The sequence below is a fragment of the Apiospora aurea genome (assembly GCF_038362705.1).
Source record: "Apiospora aurea strain CBS 24483 chromosome Unknown utg000005l_segment0_segment0, whole genome shotgun sequence".
NCBI lineage: Eukaryota > Fungi > Ascomycota > Sordariomycetes > Amphisphaeriales > Apiosporaceae > Apiospora > Apiospora aurea.
In genome coordinates this window covers 2,798,204-2,815,043 of record NW_027117392.1, presented here as the reverse complement: position 1 = coordinate 2,815,043, position 16,840 = coordinate 2,798,204, and the positions used below count along the sequence as shown (strand labels likewise).

Sequence of the window (16,840 nt, the reverse complement as noted above, 5' to 3'; positions counted from 1 at the left end):
GCACCCAGCGTAGCGCCTGGAGCTTGTCTGTTAAATATTGGAGGTCATTGATGCAGGGGGAAGCAAGCTATCGGGTGCCATGTTCTTGGTGCTGTATTATCTCTATCATGGGATTGCTTCTGCAAAAGGGTATCTTAGAGCTGGAATTGAGTGCGCTTCACGTCCATCTTGGCCTTCCACTGCCAAGGTACCGCATCATCGCCATCACCGCTGCCCGCTCTGCCGATTCCCTTGACGACACGTCTCACTGCTGCGGGTCAGTAAAGGTTCGACTGCCGTCTGCAAGGGAAAGAGAACCAATAAACTCACATTTGCATGTCCATCTGGCCGGGCCTACCTCCTGGATCACGGCTTTGACATCCTCTACACCCTTCATCACTTTGCCTAAATGGATACGGTCAGTCTTGGAATCATACCCGGGGTTTGAATAAGAAGCGCCGTCTCTCGTCTCTCGAAGCAGCTCAAGAGACTGAAAGGCGTCAGAGGACCAACGTACCATCTGCGTCGACCGCACTCTTTTCCGTGGCTCCTGCACCGAGGTTAGCACCGTGCACACACCCAGCAGCATCTTGGATCCCTTACGCTTATCTCGGAAATTGTATCTGTGTTGTCTGATGAATATCTATAAGCCACAAAGTGTCAGTCAGTTTCAATCCGGTCACCAGCAAACCAGACCAACCAGCAACAACAGCTGCCTGAGTCTGGATGCTGCCCATAGGCCCGAGCAAGCGGCTGCAACTTCCCAGAAGCAGTGAGAACTTACGTAATCCTACAATATCAGAGGTTAGCAGAAATTTCGATTTCCAAGACTATATGACACCCGTGGGCCAGAAATTACGGTACTGAGGGAAGGGTTACTCACTCTTTGGTTATGGCACGTTACAACCTGTCTGCCTTGGAATTCACTGAATACATTTTGTGTCAGCAAAGGAAGATCATGTACAGAAGTCCTGTATAACCCTGATATATGCCAGACTCGTGAAACTTACGGGTTTTTGGGGAATAAAGACATGAGAATTCTCGCCGTCAGAACACCTAGCGGTGTTACAAAGCCTGGTAAATCACGGTTAGCCAGCCATGCTTTAATTAGACGCCCATTTGCCAGTGTGGGAGGCGTCTCCCAAGCAAAATGCTAGGGTATGAAAGCCAGATTGGTTTCGAGGAAAATCGATCGATTGTGTAGGTTGAAGAATGCAGCTCAATAGAGTATTGCTTACCATTAAGCAGAAGCTCTGGGTGAAAGTCCTGGGGGTTTCCGTGGCCCGGCAAGCGCTTCACATCCATCCAATTGGAGACGGAAAATGAAAAGGTTGGCCCGGAGGGGAGGTGGACAATGTCCAAACTCTTTGGCTTCTTCTGGTCTTCGCCCAAGATAAGAAGCGCCGTGTAGTCTCGATTGCAAGCGTACTTGGCGATCTCACGAACAGAGTACTTGTGCGCGTACTTGTGTGCCGAACGAGGCACATAGTCGCTGTTGGGGAAGAACGAGGTGAGCATCTTGGCCTCCTTATGAATTGTGCTGTTGAGGGTGGTCGTAATGAGCAGTTTCGGCTCGGCCGGCGCATCGTCTGAGAACAGAGTCGGGAACTTCTTGACCAACGATTCGGGGGTAAGATCAACTGTGGTGGCTATCGAAGGCGCGGTACTGTCTTCGCGGATTACGCGACGGAGGTCGTTTGACGACTTATCGCCGCCCTTGCCTCCTTCTTCTTCATCGTCTTCCTCTTCCTCGCCCTCTTCATCAGATCCCAACATACTATCAACCTCGTCGTCGTCTTCATCGTCCTGGGCGCCGTCTTCGATAGCATTGGGATCGGCGTCCTGTGGTGCACCAACTTCGACCTCAGCGAGCCGTCTGCGCTTGAACAGCTGTGCAAGATCGACATTTGCGCCAAGACTATCGTCGTCTGCAGTGCTAAAGACACGTTTGCGATCGATGGTGAGCGGCTTGTTCTTCTCCAACCGTCGGCGTCGAAGTTCCGGGTCTTTCGCTTCCTCCTTCTTCCTCCGGAAGTTTCTCTCCAGCTTGTCCTTGGAGCTCTGTTTCTTTGATTCGACGTAGAGCGACCTGCGATGAATCTTGTTCCCTGTCCTTTTGGACAGCGATCCTTTGGGTCCGGCCATGGCTTCAGTCGGCGATTGGCGCGTTCGTGATGCAAGAGACTTGGCTACTCCAGTCGGGGGTATCTCAGTACTACGACTTTCGTTTCGGGAGACTTTCAGCGGGTGGCCAAAAAAAGTTACGGGCGGATAAGATAAGCCGATACGGATAGCGCCTTACAAGGGGCTCCCCTGCTAGCAGATCCAAGCGCGGGGTTGTTTTTCTCTCGAGCAGGCTGGAAGAGGGGTGACCTTTTTTTTTCGGCGCGGCCAAGCTCCGTTTTTTTCCTTTGGCCGTCCAGGCGTGTGCCGTTACTGGATTTTTGAGGCTCAAGCAGGGCCATCAAATGTGTATTGACTCCGAATTCAATCCAAAGAGCGCATCCGTCCAGTGTGTGGCCCGATTGAAAGTACCACTGCACACCTAGGTTTAGGCCAGGCACCTCACTGTAAATTATATTGATGTATAGCACGGGTATTGATACGAGCTGTACGAGTAGGAGGGCGACCTGCTAAAGGCATTGATCTAATTGGCGGCACTGTACCCAGCTGCAGTGACTCACTTACCCGTCGACTGCCCTTTCCTCACCCCCAAAGTTTCTTCCATTTCTTTAGTGGTGAATGCGGGCTCTTCGCGTCATTCACAGTCCATTCTTCAGTGGCAGGCCAACCACAAAGTTCCCGCGACCAATTGTTGCACGCACCCAAGTCCAACCGAGGTGCTTCACTGCCTCAACACCACTCCATCGATATTTCATACGGGAGGCTCATACCAAACCACCCGCAAACATGACCACTTCGGCCACCACCCTCAAGGGCCAGCCCCTCGACCGCCCCGCCTTGGACTCCATGCTGCGCCGGCGCATGTTCTACACCCCTTCGTTCGAAATCTACGGCGGTGTCGCTGGTCTCTACGATTATGGCCCTCCTGGTTGTGGTCTCCAGGCTAACGTCGTCGACGCCTGGAGGAAGCATTTCGTCTTGGAAGAGGATATGCTCGAGATCGACTGCAGCGTCTTGACTCCCCACGAGGTCCTGAAGACCAGTGGCCATGTCGACAAGTTCGCAGACTGGATGTGCAAGGACCCCAAGAATGGCGAGATCTTGCGAGCCGATCATTTCGTCGAGGAGATCCTCGAGAGCCGCCTCAAGGGTGACAAGGAGGCACGTGGCCAGAAGGTCGAAGAGAAAGAAGAGGACCCCAAGAAGAAGAAGCGGAAGAACAAGGGCGCCGTCGAGGCCGTCAAGCTCGATGATGCCGTTGTGCAGGAGTACGAAGAGACCTTGGCCAAGATTGACAACTACAATGGCGCGGAGCTGGGCGAGCTGATTAAGAAGCACGATCTCAAGAACCCGGCCACTGGTGTGCAGCCTTCGCCCCCTGTGGCCTTCAACTTGATGTTCCAAACCTCCATTGGTCCCAGCAGCAACCTGCCTGGTTATCTACGACCCGAGACAGCCCAGGGCCAGTTCCTGAACTTTTCGAAACTGCTGGAGTTCAACCAGGCCAAGATGCCCTTTGCTTCGGCCTCCGTCGGCAGGTCTTACAGAAACGAGATTTCCCCTCGAGCTGGCTTGTTGCGCGTGCGGGAGTTCCTGATGGCTGAGATCGAACACTTTGTTGATCCCCAAGGTGGAAAGAAGCACCCACGCTTCGATGAGGTCAAGGATGTCGAGCTTGTTCTGCTCAACCGGGAGACCCAGCTTTCGGGAAAGACCAACGTCGAGAAAGTGGCCATCGGTGAGGCCGTAGCCAAGGGTACCGTGGACAACGAGACGCTCGGTTACTTCCTTGCTCGTATTCACCTGTTCCTCAAGAAGATTGGTGTTGACCAGTCTAAAATTCGCTTCAGGCAACACATGGCTAACGAAATGGCCCATTACGCCGCCGACTGCTGGGACGCCGAGCTCTTCACTTCTTACGGCTGGATCGAGTGCGTCGGTTGTGCTGACCGCAGCGCCTACGATCTCAGTGTCCACGCGAAGAAGACTGGTGCGCCATTGATCGTTCGCGAGCGGTTGCCTGCGCCCGTCAAGGTCGAGGAGTGGGTAGTGGATGTCGACAAGAAGAAGTTCGGTCCTCATTTCAAGAAAGACGGCAAGACGGTAGAAGCTGCGCTGATGGAGACTTCTCAAGCCCAGCGAGAGGAGTTTTCGAAGGCGCTTGGGGAATCCGGCTCTCTGACGCTAGATGTTCCCGGTGTTGGCGACGGAAAGGTTGCCGTACCAAAGGAGCTCGTTGTCATCGAGAAGCGAACGCGAACGGAGAACACGCGCGAGTTCACTCCGAACGTTATTGAGCCTTCGTTCGGTATTGGCAGAATCCTCTATGCTCTGATGGAGCACTGCTATTGGAGCCGAGGAAGCGAAGGTGGCGATGAGGCCCGAGGTGTAAGTTACCTACCTTACATGCTACCATCTTCAAACCTAACAATTCACAGGTCTTGTCTTTCCCCCTACAGTTGCCCCAACCAAGGTTCTCATTGTGCCCCTTTCAAGCAACGAGCAGTTCACGCCGTTTTGCTACAAGCTGTCGCAAAAGCTGCGCAAGAGAGGCATCTCCAGTCGTATCGATGACTCTTCCGCGACCATTGGCAAACGCTACAGCCGCAATGACGAATTGGGCACACCGCTGGGCATCACTATTGACTTCCAGACCGTCAAGGACCAGACGGTTACGCTCCGAGATCGCGACTCGACGAAGCAAGTCCGTGCTGACGAGGATCGGATTATTCAGGCAATCCAGTCTATGGTAGATGGCAGCAAGTCTTGGCAGGATGTCGAGAGCGAGCTCCCAGCCTTTGAGGGACAGGAGGTTGAGGTGACAATCCGCGAATAAGTTCGTCATCCTGGACGCAAGTAGTTGTTGGCAGGTAAAATCAAAATAGATCAGTAGGGACCCGGCAAGTCTGATGCTGGTACCCTGAATCCCCATAAGTAGTTTCACTTATTTTATTATCTGTCACCCATTGGTGTTTATTACGAGGTACTGTTCTAGAAAACGAGAGCTTCAGCCACCGTTGCGACTCGTGAGGTCAAATGATCTTCCCCCTCAAGCGCCCAGGGATTTCTGGTATGTGATCGCAAGCGGGATAATTGAGGATACGAGTAATGGCGTCTGACGGCACGTGAGTCGTAAATCAACAAGACCGCCTGCTTGCGGCTTGCCATGATGCACTGGGTGCCCCCTGACCTTTAGACCTACGAGCCAGGGGGCGTGCTGGGACCGAGGGGCGAGGGCGACTTCTGTGACAGATCCGCCCATTGGAAACGAAGAACCAAAGGCACGGTTGCCCCAGCTAGTGTGTTTCAACGCCGATCTACACCGGATTTCCAAGGCCAGGCCGTCGAATGTAACAGAATTGGTCCCAGCTTCTACATAGAGGCAAAAGACGGCATATCGCATGGCTAAATTCAGTGGCAACCAAGCAACGGTAGCCGGGCGGCCTCCCCAAGCAGCGGGCTCTCTCATGGCGCGTCTGCAGAGGAAGAACATTGCGGTCGCGCCGATCGTTTCCGTGAGAGCCGGGTTTCCGGCATGGTGATAAGGCTTGGTCGCAACTGAAACAGATGAATATGCGAGTGTGTTGTCGGCGGCGGCGGCGGCGGCATAGGCGCTTGATCACTCCACCAGTATCGCCTTGAAAACGAGCCTACCTCCTGGAAGATGGATCACTGTCAGACCCGGTACACAAACTAGGTAAAGATGGAGGGGGCGGCAGAAGTGTTAGCTCCCGCCGACGCCCGCACCAAAGTAAGATGTAGCCATGGGCAAATGATGATACATATGTTGAGATACACGTCCAGTAAGAGCGCAGAATAGCCTGTTCGTCCATGGCCCTGGCGAGCGAGTGTCTTGCGACATACGCCCCCTTCTTCAGGAGCCCGCACGCCCTCAGAACAATCGTACGGGTCTGACGTATTGAAACAAATCGAAGCTGCACATGACCTCCCTGGGCTTTCTTTGCCTCCCTCTTTCGGGGGCACAATACTGCATTAGGTAGGTACACTTGGACAAGCAAGGCAATCAATTGAGGGATTGCAGCAGGCGAATGAATCGATGCAGTCACAGAAGGTTAGGTGGTACTTTGTTTTCGAGAGCTGCACGTTATTGCGCCGCCAAGCAGCCTGTCCCTGTCACGTCTATCTGAGGTACCCGGCTTCCCTCATTGGCGTGCAGCCTGCCTGCGTCGATTACACTTGATGGAGCGCAATGCCATTCGTCGTTGGGTAGAGGGATACGGTACAGCCAATACCCCTGCAGGCGACTCCCGACTCGGATCGAGCATACAGTAGCTGACCCTGCCGTAGGCCATGCTGCCCGTTTCGTCCGGTGTCAGGCCTGATTAGATGCACCGCCGGAATTCGGGATGCAGCGAAGATAATACAGAAGTCATGTCACAGGACAGTACTGTACAGTCCTATCGATGTATGAAGAGCTTCTTGGTATTTGGAAGATTGACAGCTATAGTGGCTGCAACTATAGGCCCCAGGCCAGGGCAGCGGGCGCATGGTTGCATCGGACACGGGCGTGGAATTAATTACATGTAATTGCCTTGATGAATCCCTCGCTACATGCTACCTCACGGATGGCCTCTTGTGGCCTTTTGTGGCCTCTTGCTCTGGCGGGAGGCCGGGCGACGGTGCATCAGAATGCAAGCTCTTTGGATCTGCTGTAACAAAGCAGGCAAAAAGGACTGCTTTTGTTTCAACTTTGTTAGCACAGCGATCAAATATCCAGGATCGCTCTTTGGCAGCGAGGGGAACGGAAGGAAAAAAAAAGAAGACCCGACAAGGGGGAGGAGACAAGACGACCCCATCCAGCCTTGCTAGTTTAGGGAAGGACGATCTTCCGTGCTTTCAGGGTGTTACATACACTGTAAGCTGCTGTATCGTATTGCTCGCTCAGCCTGCCCCCCAAACCCCCCTTCCCCCCCAAGGCCCCAGGCCCCAGGCCCCAGGCCGCATCGAAAGTCGAAAGTTGGCCATCATCATTACATGCCACGAGGCCTCTGCATGGAGACGAGACTGGACGGCTTCTATCCTCCAGCTCCTGATTGAGGGGTCCCGACGGCCAACCTCTTTCTTTTTTTATTTGATCATATTGCTGCTCCATGTTCAATTTTATTGATCCTGATCTGATCTGACACGACCGACTTGTACGAGCCACTCGAGTGGCCCCCTTGCTCGTCCTGCCTTATCACCGGTCGAGGCGCCCAATCCTGCTAGTCACAAACCCTGGTGGCAGCAGCTCGGGCTAGCACGTACACGCCTGCAGTCTACAAGTCTACAGTACATGTAGTCGATCCCTCCCACACACACCCTGCGTCCCTGACACCGCTGCAACGCAACATTGGGGACACACCCAACTCGCCCAAATCACTGGCCCTTTCTGGAAGAGCCTGATTGGATTGAGATTGACCTGACCGCAATATCGCCCCGGGAAAAGGCGACGATACAGCAAACCTCCTCCCTCCTGCCATTCTACCCCTTTTTCCCTTTCCCAGTTCAGAAAACAAAAAATCGGTGGTGAAGGGACGAGGGACAAAAGAAAAGCCGATACACAACTCTCTCAACACCACAACTGCTCTTGCAGCAGTAGCAGAGGCTTCCGAAACGACACCCACGGTGAAGAAGCACTTAGTTCCTCGCCTCAAACACTCCCGACCGACCTGCACTTATGTAGGTCAGGCTTTCGGCGCTGCCACCACACATTAATTCGCGGTTTTGATCAGGACTGCCTGCCACCATTCCACCCACGAACCAGCTGTGATCGGCCTCGACAACATTGTACTTGTCGCTTGTCGCAACACCACCGCAATTGCCGGCTCGGAGATACCGCGCTTTCTTTCTTTGTTACGACTGACGGTCCATGCCTGCCTGTTGCGTTTTACAATTCACAACCCATCAAAGCGGCGGTCTCTCACATTCCTTTCACGGCCGTGAATAGGTATTCTTGGGTAAGTAAGACAGGCTCTCGACCCCTCGACAGCCCAGCACTTCTGGATCCAGTCTGATCGCCTCCGCGTGTTTGACAACAATCGCAACTAACATTGGCCGGCTTGATCAGTGAACCGGGGCTTTTCTCCTTGTCAAAACCCGACGAGGTTCCTACGACGGCTATCGCGAACGATACAAGCATTTAGCCATAACCTGGACATCTGACGACCCATCGGTCTGTCTGCGTGCAATTGCCTGGCTCTTGAATTCCCCGTCTCAAGATACATAGTTCAGGATGGCAGCCCCCCCCAAACAGGTACGTTCCCCTAGTTGGTCGTTGCTTGGACTTTCCGCTTGGCGCTGGCCGGCTTAGGTAGCAAGCAACATCCTAATTCCAACCCATTAACCCCCCTGAATGGTGGCGGCGGGGTTTTTGTCTCCTATCTACCACCTGCACCTCCTAGCCCACCATCTCGGCCCCCAACTCCTCCTCGTCTGTTACCCGCTAGGGTCGCCCAATATCCGCCATCCGCCTTCCGTAACCCAGTCACTCACCACTTATCCATCTACCAACCTATCTTTTGAGCCCTTCTCGGCTATGCTCCTTTAGAGTAACAGCGATAAACATTGCTATCAATGGCAGCTAAGGACTAACATGGCTCAAAACAACAGCAGCATGTACTCGCAGGGTCAGTTCATGAACCCTGGCCCGGCCCCGCGACCACCAGGGCAGGGCCCGCGGCTCAATCTGACGCCCAACACCAACCTCCCGGGCAGCATGTCCAGTATGACCATCTCGCCGGTACCGCGCTCAGCGACATCAACATACACTGGCTCGACCATTTCCCTGCCTCTGGCTCGTGAGAGATCCAACAACGCTGATGGCCTTGGGGGCGTAGCGGTCATCAAAGAGGGGTGGGCTTCGGTCAAAGAGAGCAGGAACTTCATTCAACCGTGGAAGCAAAAGTTCCTAATCCTGCGCAAGGAATCTCTGGATTTTCACAAGACCGAAGGCGGCAAAATATCGTATACCCTCTTTCTCAAGGACGTTGTCAATGTGGGAAGAGTCGAGGCCGCAGGCACCATTTTCGAGATCAAAAGACATGCAAATGGCCAATCCAACAGTCCTGGAGATGACGAGAATTCCATCCGAACCCTGCAGATTCGGACCAAGAGCGATGACGATCTCTACGACTGGATCGATGTGTTGTACGGGCGATGTCCAACGATGGGCGGTGTGAGCAATCCGACCAATTTCTCCCATGCGGTACACGTTGGATTTGACCCACAGACGGGTCAGTTCGTGGGGTTGCCGCCGGAGTGGTCTAAGCTGCTGAACTCGTCGGCCATCACCAAGGAGGACTACGAGAGAAACCCGCAGGCCGTCTTTGAGGTTCTCGATTTCTACTCTGATCTGACCAAGCGTGCGGACAACCCTCAACAGTATTCTACGCCCCCTCCCGGCGCCCAGCAAATGGGGTATGGCGGAGGCAACTCAGTGGCACCGCCTCGACCGCTGCCGCCTTCGCAGCAGCAGCAGCAGCAGCAGCAGCAGCAGCAACAGCAGCCGCCGCGAAACAACTACCCGCCGATGACGCCAAATCAGTCCATGTCCAATGCGACTCGACCGAGCCAAACGGAGACTTCACAGCAACGGCAGCAGATGCAGAGCATGTCCTCCAACTATCAAAGTACGGAAGCCATGCGGGAAGAGCAGCGAAGAAAGCAGCTCGAACAGCAACGGCAACGAGAAATGGAGCAGGAGCGACGGGAGTTGGAAGAATACAATGCCTCCTTGCCCAAAACCAAGGTTCCTATGGCGCAACAGGAGATTGGCGGCGGTTACGGCGGTCCGTCTTCTGACCGTTACAACCCCAGCCGTGCTGCTCCTCCTGCACCTAAGCCGTCTAATGCTCAGCCCAGCGCTCTGCGCGCCCAGCGACCTGCACCTCCTGCGCCTACATCTGGGCAGCGACCGCCGCTTACTTCGCAGCAAAGCTCGTCGTCTTTGCGCGACCCGGCTGGAGGCCAGCAGCGGATGCCTCCAAGGAATGACCAGCCTTCGGCGCAGCGTTACCCCAATGGCATGAACGGGTCTCCTCCACAGGCCCGTGCCAATGGCCAGGGTCAAGGCCAGGGCTCTTCCAAGCTGCCCGGCCCTGTTGCCCCTGTGAAGCCGCTGAACGTTCCTGCCAAGCCACAGCAGCAGCAGTCGCAGAGCGACAGCGTCAAGGCTGCGGAAGCAGCTCTTACAGCTAAGCCGCCTGCTACTGAACGCAAGCAGGACGTGCGGATGTCCACCATGTCTGAGAAGGAGGTCATGCAGAAGCTTATCGAAGTCGTTTCCAAGGATGATCCCAACGTTTCATATGCCAAGCAGAAGAAGATTGGTCAAGGTGCATCTGGTTCCGTTTACGTGGCCAAGGTTAAGGAGACGGCTGTCTCTTCTGTTGCACGCGACGTCCTGCGTGCTCAGGGTCCTCGAGCCCAGGTTGCCATTAAGCAGATGGATCTTGCCCACCAGCCCCGCAAAGAGCTTATTGTGAACGAGATTATGGTCATGAAGGATAGCCGTCACCGAAACATTGTCAACTTCCTTGACGCCTTCCTGCGCAACAACAATGCCGAGCTATGGGTTGTGATGGAGTACATGGAGGGTGGTGCTCTGACTGATGTTATTGACAACAACCCCGTTATTAGCGAGGAGCAGATCTCCACCATCTGTCTCGAGGTAAGCAGAACAAGACGAGGCATCAAGGCGACCAAGCTAATGTGTAACTGCAACAGACCTGCCGTGGCTTGGACCATCTTCACAGACAGCAAATTATTCACCGTGATATCAAGAGTGACAACGTTCTTCTTGATGCTCGGGGCAATGTCAAGATCAGTCAGTGTCCTTCGTTGTCTGGCAGTTCCCAGTATCTTTTTACTAACGTGTTACAGCTGATTTCGGTTTCTGCGCCAAGCTTACTGAAACCAAGTCGAAGCGTGCAACCATGGTGGGCACACCTTACTGGATGGCGCCCGAGGTTGTTAAGCAAAAGGAGTACGGCCCCAAGGTCGACATTTGGTCATTGGGTATTATGGCCATTGAGATGATCGAGTCGGAGCCTCCTTACCTTAACGAAGAGCCCCTCAAGGCTCTGTATTTGATTGCCACGAACGGCACCCCGCGCCTCAAGAAGCCCGAGAAGCTCAGCAAGGAGCTCAAGGCGTTCCTATCAGTCTGTCTCTGCGTTGATGTCAAGAGCCGCGCATCAGCTGAGGAACTCCTGCAGCACGACTTCCTAAAGCACGGTTGCGCACTAGGCAGCCTGTCCGAGCTACTTGCATTCCGCAAGCATGCCAAATAAGCGACGATTAAAACGATACCCCATTTCCCATATTAGACCGGGGCTCGGTATAGCCCCCTTTTTGCCTGCCGTTGTTGTCCTAGGTTTGCTTGCATCTTGCTGTTAGGGTCCCGCATATTCCCCGAGAGCTTGTTGATACGAAGGCGTTGGCGGACATGATAATGCTTTTTTATATGAAGGCGATTTGCGCGCGAAGGAAGCAAGATGGTCACAACAATCGGATCTGCTCAGAGAGAGGTTATATGGCCAGTCCTCTCTCGCAGCTCGGCGGCACTCGATTGTTCTGACCACTCCCTAGCAGGGTTTGGGGCGCATAGTAGTCTTCCTAGGGCAGGTCAAAATAGACGGGTCTGCGGATCATTTGTTTGGCTATATAAGGAGCTAGACTGGACTCCCTTGGGTGTCTGGATGGTTGGGTTGGATGATGCCACATTTCGGATCATGAAGCCTGATCAATTAATAATGCGCGGCATGTCGGTTCCTGACTGGCAGGGCTTATATGTTCAGTCATAGACAAAAGGCTCTGGCGCCTACCGTAGCCTCGGTACGCATCAGAGCTGGACTATTATACATACGAATCGAATAGTGGGTTGTTGAACAGAGGTGCTTATCCATGGCTTTCCAGTGACATCCGGTGTTTACGGACAGGTGTTAAAGCGCTGTGGAATCTACTACATCCACTGGGTATTGAAATGAGGTGGATAGATGTGTTTGTTATTCTTCGACGTGGACTTTCAGTCCACGACTGATTAACCGACCGCATCCGTGACGCCGCCAACTCCATCGCTCACTGGCCTGAATATGTCCGAGCTGAGTAAAGAAAAACCGTGTGTCGCTAGCTGCGATGAACCTTTCCTCCCCCGAACGCCAAAGCAAATCAACAATAACTACTTAGCAGTAGTCCCGTTCTGAGGCCCCTTTCCACTTCACAAAACAAAATCTCCGCCCTCCAAACCGCCCTCTCCCACGCCTCATTCTTCATCTTCGCCTTCGCCTTTGCCTTCATCCTCGTGGCTGCTGTCGCTATCGTCGCTCTCGAACTTGGCCAGCTTTCTCTTGTCGCTAACGACTAGTCGAACCACACGACTGCCAGCAGGAGAGGCTATAATCCTTGATCCGATAGGCTGTATCCATTTGGATTCCTGCAGATTGCGCTCGAGGTTGGACTGGTTGGCTGTGCCGGATGATGGTGGTGATGATGATGACGGCCTGCCCAGTCTCGTAGAAACGCTGAGCCGCTTGAGTGACGGCGGCAGCAAATCATGGCCAGTGAGTCTCTTGTAGTCAGTAGCATTCTTTATAGGACCTGATCCGCTGCCGGCCTCCTAGCCGGCATTGGCCGCCTTCAGCGCCGCGAGCTCCTCCTCCTTGACCTTGATGGCCTTGTTCATGGCGCGCACCATTTCGACAACCTTTTCCTCGGCCTCCTTGAGGCGCTTGACCTCAAGCTGCTCCGTCTCGCGGCTGAAGGGCTGCCCTGGCCGGTTGGCGAGGGGTATCATGGCGCTGCGCTCCTTGACGTCGCCTTCCTGCGGGGGCGCGACGGATTTGCCCTTGCCCTTGCCCTTGCCGCCGGTGCCGCTGCCCTTATCGCGGGCGCCGGAAGTCAGGAGCTTGTAGAACTCCTCGAAGGGCTCGTTGAAGAGCTGCTCCTCGTAGATCCAGGCTTTGATCTCGCCATTGCCTTGTGTGCGCATGGCTTCTTTCTCGTCGTCGGTGCGGCCGTAGGGGTGAAGGCGCAGGTGGTGGTAGAGGGTCTGTGGCTTTTCGCCGCTGGGCAGGCAGTAGTAGAGCTTGATGGTGATCTCGAACTCGCCCCAGCCCGTCTCGTTGACGACGAAGGCGCGCTGCTGCTTGGCCGGGGGCTTGCCGGCGTTGTCCTTCTGGATGGTCTCGGCGTCGATGCTGCGCATGGGGTTCGGGATGGACTCGTGTAGCTTGAACTGGACGCGGCGCAGCCAGTAGAAGATGTCGGTGTCCTCGACGCCCTTGACAAAGACCTGCCACGAGTGCGTGTGGTCGAGCGGGACGCCGGCGGGTCGGGGGTTGTCGGTGTCGTTGAAGGGCTTCGCCGTCGTGCCGTAGACGAAGGGCCGGTAGACCTGGACGCCCTTGACACGCTTTCCGGCGTTGACGGGGGCCATGTCTGCTGCTGTTGATGTTGTTGTCTTCCTCCTACCAGGAAGGGGTAAGAAGGGTGTGGTCGGAAGACGATGGATGATGCTGGAGGAATTGCCAATTGACCCTCTCCTTGGCCTCAGCCTCATGCAGGCACCAGCGAAAGACCCCTGCAAAGAAGCTTGTGTTGCGATGGAGCCTGCGCACGTTAGCGACTGAAACTGGCCAATCAATTGCTTAGAGACCACCTGCCTATGTACATAGATACATGTACCTAAGCAGGTAGCTCCATCAATTGATCCATGGGACCGGCTTACGCACTTTCAGCCTCGTACATGTGATGATGATGACATGACTTTCCGACTGGACTATTCCTCACGATTTCAGAAAGCAGTCAATTGATACAATTGGTCTGGAAAATTAGACAGGTGCTCGACTACTGACTTATATATCCCGGGCTACATTGCATTGGCCGTCTCCTCCAAATCCTCTTCTGGAAAGGCTAAGAAAGAAAGAAAGCTATTGTGCATGCATCCAACAAACATTCTCACAAGCGATCGCGCTAGGGAGCTAGCTATCTACCTACATACATACTTCCCATCTCCATTAGAGCCGCTTCAAGCCGGCCCAAAGGCATCGTATAAATCCCGCTTTCTCTCTGCATCATGTCAGCTGCTGCGAAGCGAATCATAGTCTGTGGCGGCAACGGGTTTCTTGGGTCCCGGATCTGCAAGTACGCCGTAGCCAGAGGCTGGAATGTCACATCTATAAGGCAAGCTAGCACCAGCTTACCCTACCCTACCCTACCCTACCCTCTCTTGTCAATAATCGTGAAATGCTGGACTCCATATGCTAACGGTAATATGCATCCAGTCGGTCAGGTGAGCCCAAATGGAACGCCGTCACATCGTCTGCTACGCCGCCGGTGTGGGCCCATAAAGTGACCTGGGAGAGCGCCGACATCCTGCGGCCCGCCACCTACGTCTCGCTGCTCAAGGGCGCCGACTACGTGATCCACAGCATGGGCATCCTCCTCGAGGCCGACTACAAGGCCGTCGTCTCGGGCCAGGAGTCGCCCATCTCGGGCCTGTCGCGCGCTTTCTCGGGGGCCCGCGGCCGGCCAACCCCATCGACCGCAACGTCAAGGAGGGCACGAGCGAGGACATCCGGCCCCCCGAGACGAAGCAGCAGCTCACGTACGAGAACATGAACCGGGACTCGGCCATCACGCTCGCCCAGGAGGCCGACCACGCCAAGGCCAGCGCCTTCGTCTACATCTCCGCCGCCGCCGGCGCTCCCGTCCTGCCCGCCCGCTACATCACCACCAAGCGCGAGGCCGAGGACACCATCGCCAGCCGCTTCCCCCGCATGCGCGGCGTCTTCGTCCGCCCGCCCTTCCTGTACGACCCCTCGCGGCCCATCACCATGGGCATGGCCGCCATGACGGGCGTGGGCGCCATGTTCAACACCGTCACCGGCGGCGTTCTGGGTGGCTTCATGGGCGCGGCCGGCACGAAGCCCCTCAAGGTCGAGACCGTCGCCGAGGCCGTGGTGGAGGCGCTCGAGGACGAGTCCGTCCGGGGGCCCGTCGAAGTGCCCGAGATTGAGAAGTTGGCGGAGAAAGCATGGAGGAAGAACATGCTGTAAGAAAAGTCACTCAGACGGTGGGGGAAAAGCATGGTATTTGGTTTGACATTGGTGTGAGAAGCCTGCTGTGATTATTTATTCAAATGCGTCTCTCATAGACTGTAGACATAGCCGCAACGCCTTACTCCTCTTGTATCCATACGGTACAAAACGCCGGAAAGGTATAAAAAGAAAAGCCATTCACCCCAACTCTATACCTAAGTAAACGCTAAACCCAAACCCCTAGATCATTGTGCCTCTCTCGAAACTGTCCCGGATCTCGGCCGTGTACTTGTTGTAGAAGCGGTTGAGCTTCTGGTTGAACTGCTTGTTCTTCTCGTTGATATACGTGACATCGCCATCGTCCCCGTTCTCGGCCATACGCTCCTTCCTCTTCTTCAGCCTGTTCTCCTCGGCCTTCTTCAGGTCGTTCACCAGACGATCGACGGCCGCCTTTTCGGGTTTGTTGTCAATGAAGTTTGTCGAGTCCGCGGTGGAGTAGAAGCTGCCGTCCTTATCCACGGCAATCAGCTCGCCGTCCTCGGTCTCGACAATGTCCAGGCCGCCCGACGCGGCCGCCTTCTCGATGGCGGCCATCTTGTCGCGCTCGTACCGCTCCATGTCGGGGGCAAGGTTCTGCAGCTGGCGCTTGTAGACCTTGTTGCTCTCGCCGCGGTAGTCCTGGAAGGCGTTGTTGTCGCGGGCGGCGGCCCTCTTCTTGACGCGCTTGTCCCAGCGCTCGCTCTCCTCGGCCGTCCAGTCCCAGGCCCGCTTGCGCTCGAAGTCGTCGCCCGCCTCCTCCGTCTCGGCCTTGAGCAGCTTGTGGGCCGCGACGTCCCGCTTCCGGTGGATGGCCGTGAGGGCCGAGGGGTCCGAGGCGAGGCGCTGCGACTCCTTGGTGGCCTCGGCGAGGTTGTGGTCCGAAGACTGCTTGGCTCGGGCTTGCAGGGCACGGAAACGGGCCATGCGGTCCTGGGCCTGGTTGGCGGTGGCCGCTGTATTTGTTTGTGACGCATCTGCCGCGGCTTCTGTTGTTTGTGGCTGTTCTGACTCGTTATTGTTCTCCGTCGATGTTGGTTCTGGCGACTGTGATGAAGGGTTTGTTGTTGCCTTTGCATTTGCCTCTGCCTCTACTGGGACAGCAGTGGCGGCTGCCGTCTTTCTCTTCTTAGCAGGAGGCATCGTGGAGGATGTGTAGTGATTGGGAGATCAAGATTGAGTTGTGCGATCGGGTGCCTGGAGACGGTTGCAGGCTTCGAGAGTGGTAAGGCTTGGTTGACGCACGGCAACAAAGTCGGGCGTGGGCTGGTTTATATTAAGAGTGATGTCAGGCGTGTCGGAGAAAACAATTGATTGAAGGCAGTTACACTTCGCGATGTACCCTTACTTGGACGCAATGTACCCATGGACCTGGCAAACTCAGCCTCGTGGCTGAAAGTGGGGAGGGGGAGGCTGGTACTTGGTGCGGTCAGCTGTCCGGAAAAACCAAGTGGCCGGCAGCTCCGCCCGTGCATGGCCATTGGTTCTTGCTTTTGCTCCGACAAGATGCTAGCACGCGACCAGATCGCGCCTCCCGAGGCTAAAATCGAGATAGTCTGGGGAAACTGGGGGCAAAGCGGCAGAGTGGTCTCCAACTTTCCCATAGTGCCCGCTTCGCGCCCGCTTATTGTCTCAGACTCCACAGCTGCCAATCGGGGATCATC

The 16,840-nt window shown here is 55.1% G+C and overlaps 6 protein-coding genes across 6 annotated transcripts; 3 read left to right on the top strand and 3 right to left on the bottom strand.

The window, feature by feature from the left end:
- Nucleotides 1–134: 134 nt before the first annotated feature.
- Nucleotides 135–2,124, bottom strand: PG986_007422 (Brix domain containing protein; the record flags this gene model as incomplete). The annotated part of the gene is made up of 6 exons (XM_066843644.1): nucleotides 135–247; nucleotides 310–469; nucleotides 497–622; nucleotides 663–732; nucleotides 990–1,053; nucleotides 1,218–2,124. 6 exons carry the CDS (start codon nucleotides 2,122–2,124, stop codon nucleotides 135–137), a joined length of 1,440 nt encoding a protein of 479 aa, XP_066699756.1.
- A 765-nt stretch (nucleotides 2,125–2,889) lies between these two features.
- PG986_007421 (glycyl-tRNA synthetase) lies at nucleotides 2,890–4,939 on the top strand (the record flags this gene model as incomplete). The annotated part of the gene is made up of 2 exons (XM_066843643.1): nucleotides 2,890–4,495; nucleotides 4,542–4,939. 2 exons carry the CDS (start codon nucleotides 2,890–2,892, stop codon nucleotides 4,937–4,939), a joined length of 2,004 nt encoding a protein of 667 aa, XP_066699755.1.
- A 3,756-nt stretch (nucleotides 4,940–8,695) lies between these two features.
- Nucleotides 8,696–11,393, top strand: PG986_007420 (Serine/threonine-protein kinase; the record flags this gene model as incomplete). Its single annotated transcript, XM_066843642.1, has 3 exons — nucleotides 8,696–10,771; nucleotides 10,828–10,927; nucleotides 10,984–11,393. The coding sequence occupies 3 exons, from the start codon at nucleotides 8,696–8,698 to the stop codon at nucleotides 11,391–11,393; spliced, it is 2,586 nt and encodes an 861-aa protein (XP_066699754.1).
- A 1,325-nt stretch (nucleotides 11,394–12,718) lies between these two features.
- Nucleotides 12,719–13,537, bottom strand: PG986_007419 (histone acetyltransferase subunit; the record flags this gene model as incomplete). The annotated part of the gene is made up of 1 exon (XM_066843641.1): nucleotides 12,719–13,537. The coding sequence occupies one exon, from the start codon at nucleotides 13,535–13,537 to the stop codon at nucleotides 12,719–12,721; it is 819 nt and encodes a 272-aa protein (XP_066699753.1).
- Nucleotides 13,538–14,176: 639 nt separating this feature from the next.
- PG986_007418 (NAD dependent epimerase/dehydratase family protein) lies at nucleotides 14,177–15,158 on the top strand (the record flags this gene model as incomplete). Its single annotated transcript, XM_066843640.1, is given in 3 exon segments — nucleotides 14,177–14,244; nucleotides 14,385–14,651; nucleotides 14,669–15,158. 3 exon segments carry the CDS (start codon nucleotides 14,177–14,179, stop codon nucleotides 15,156–15,158), a joined length of 825 nt encoding a protein of 274 aa, XP_066699752.1.
- Nucleotides 15,159–15,380: 222 nt separating this feature from the next.
- On the bottom strand, nucleotides 15,381–16,319 carry PG986_007417 (SYF2 splicing factor-domain-containing protein; the record flags this gene model as incomplete). Its single annotated transcript, XM_066843639.1, has 1 exon — nucleotides 15,381–16,319. One exon carries the CDS (start codon nucleotides 16,317–16,319, stop codon nucleotides 15,381–15,383), a length of 939 nt encoding a protein of 312 aa, XP_066699751.1.
- Between the last annotated feature and the right edge of the window lie 521 nt (nucleotides 16,320–16,840).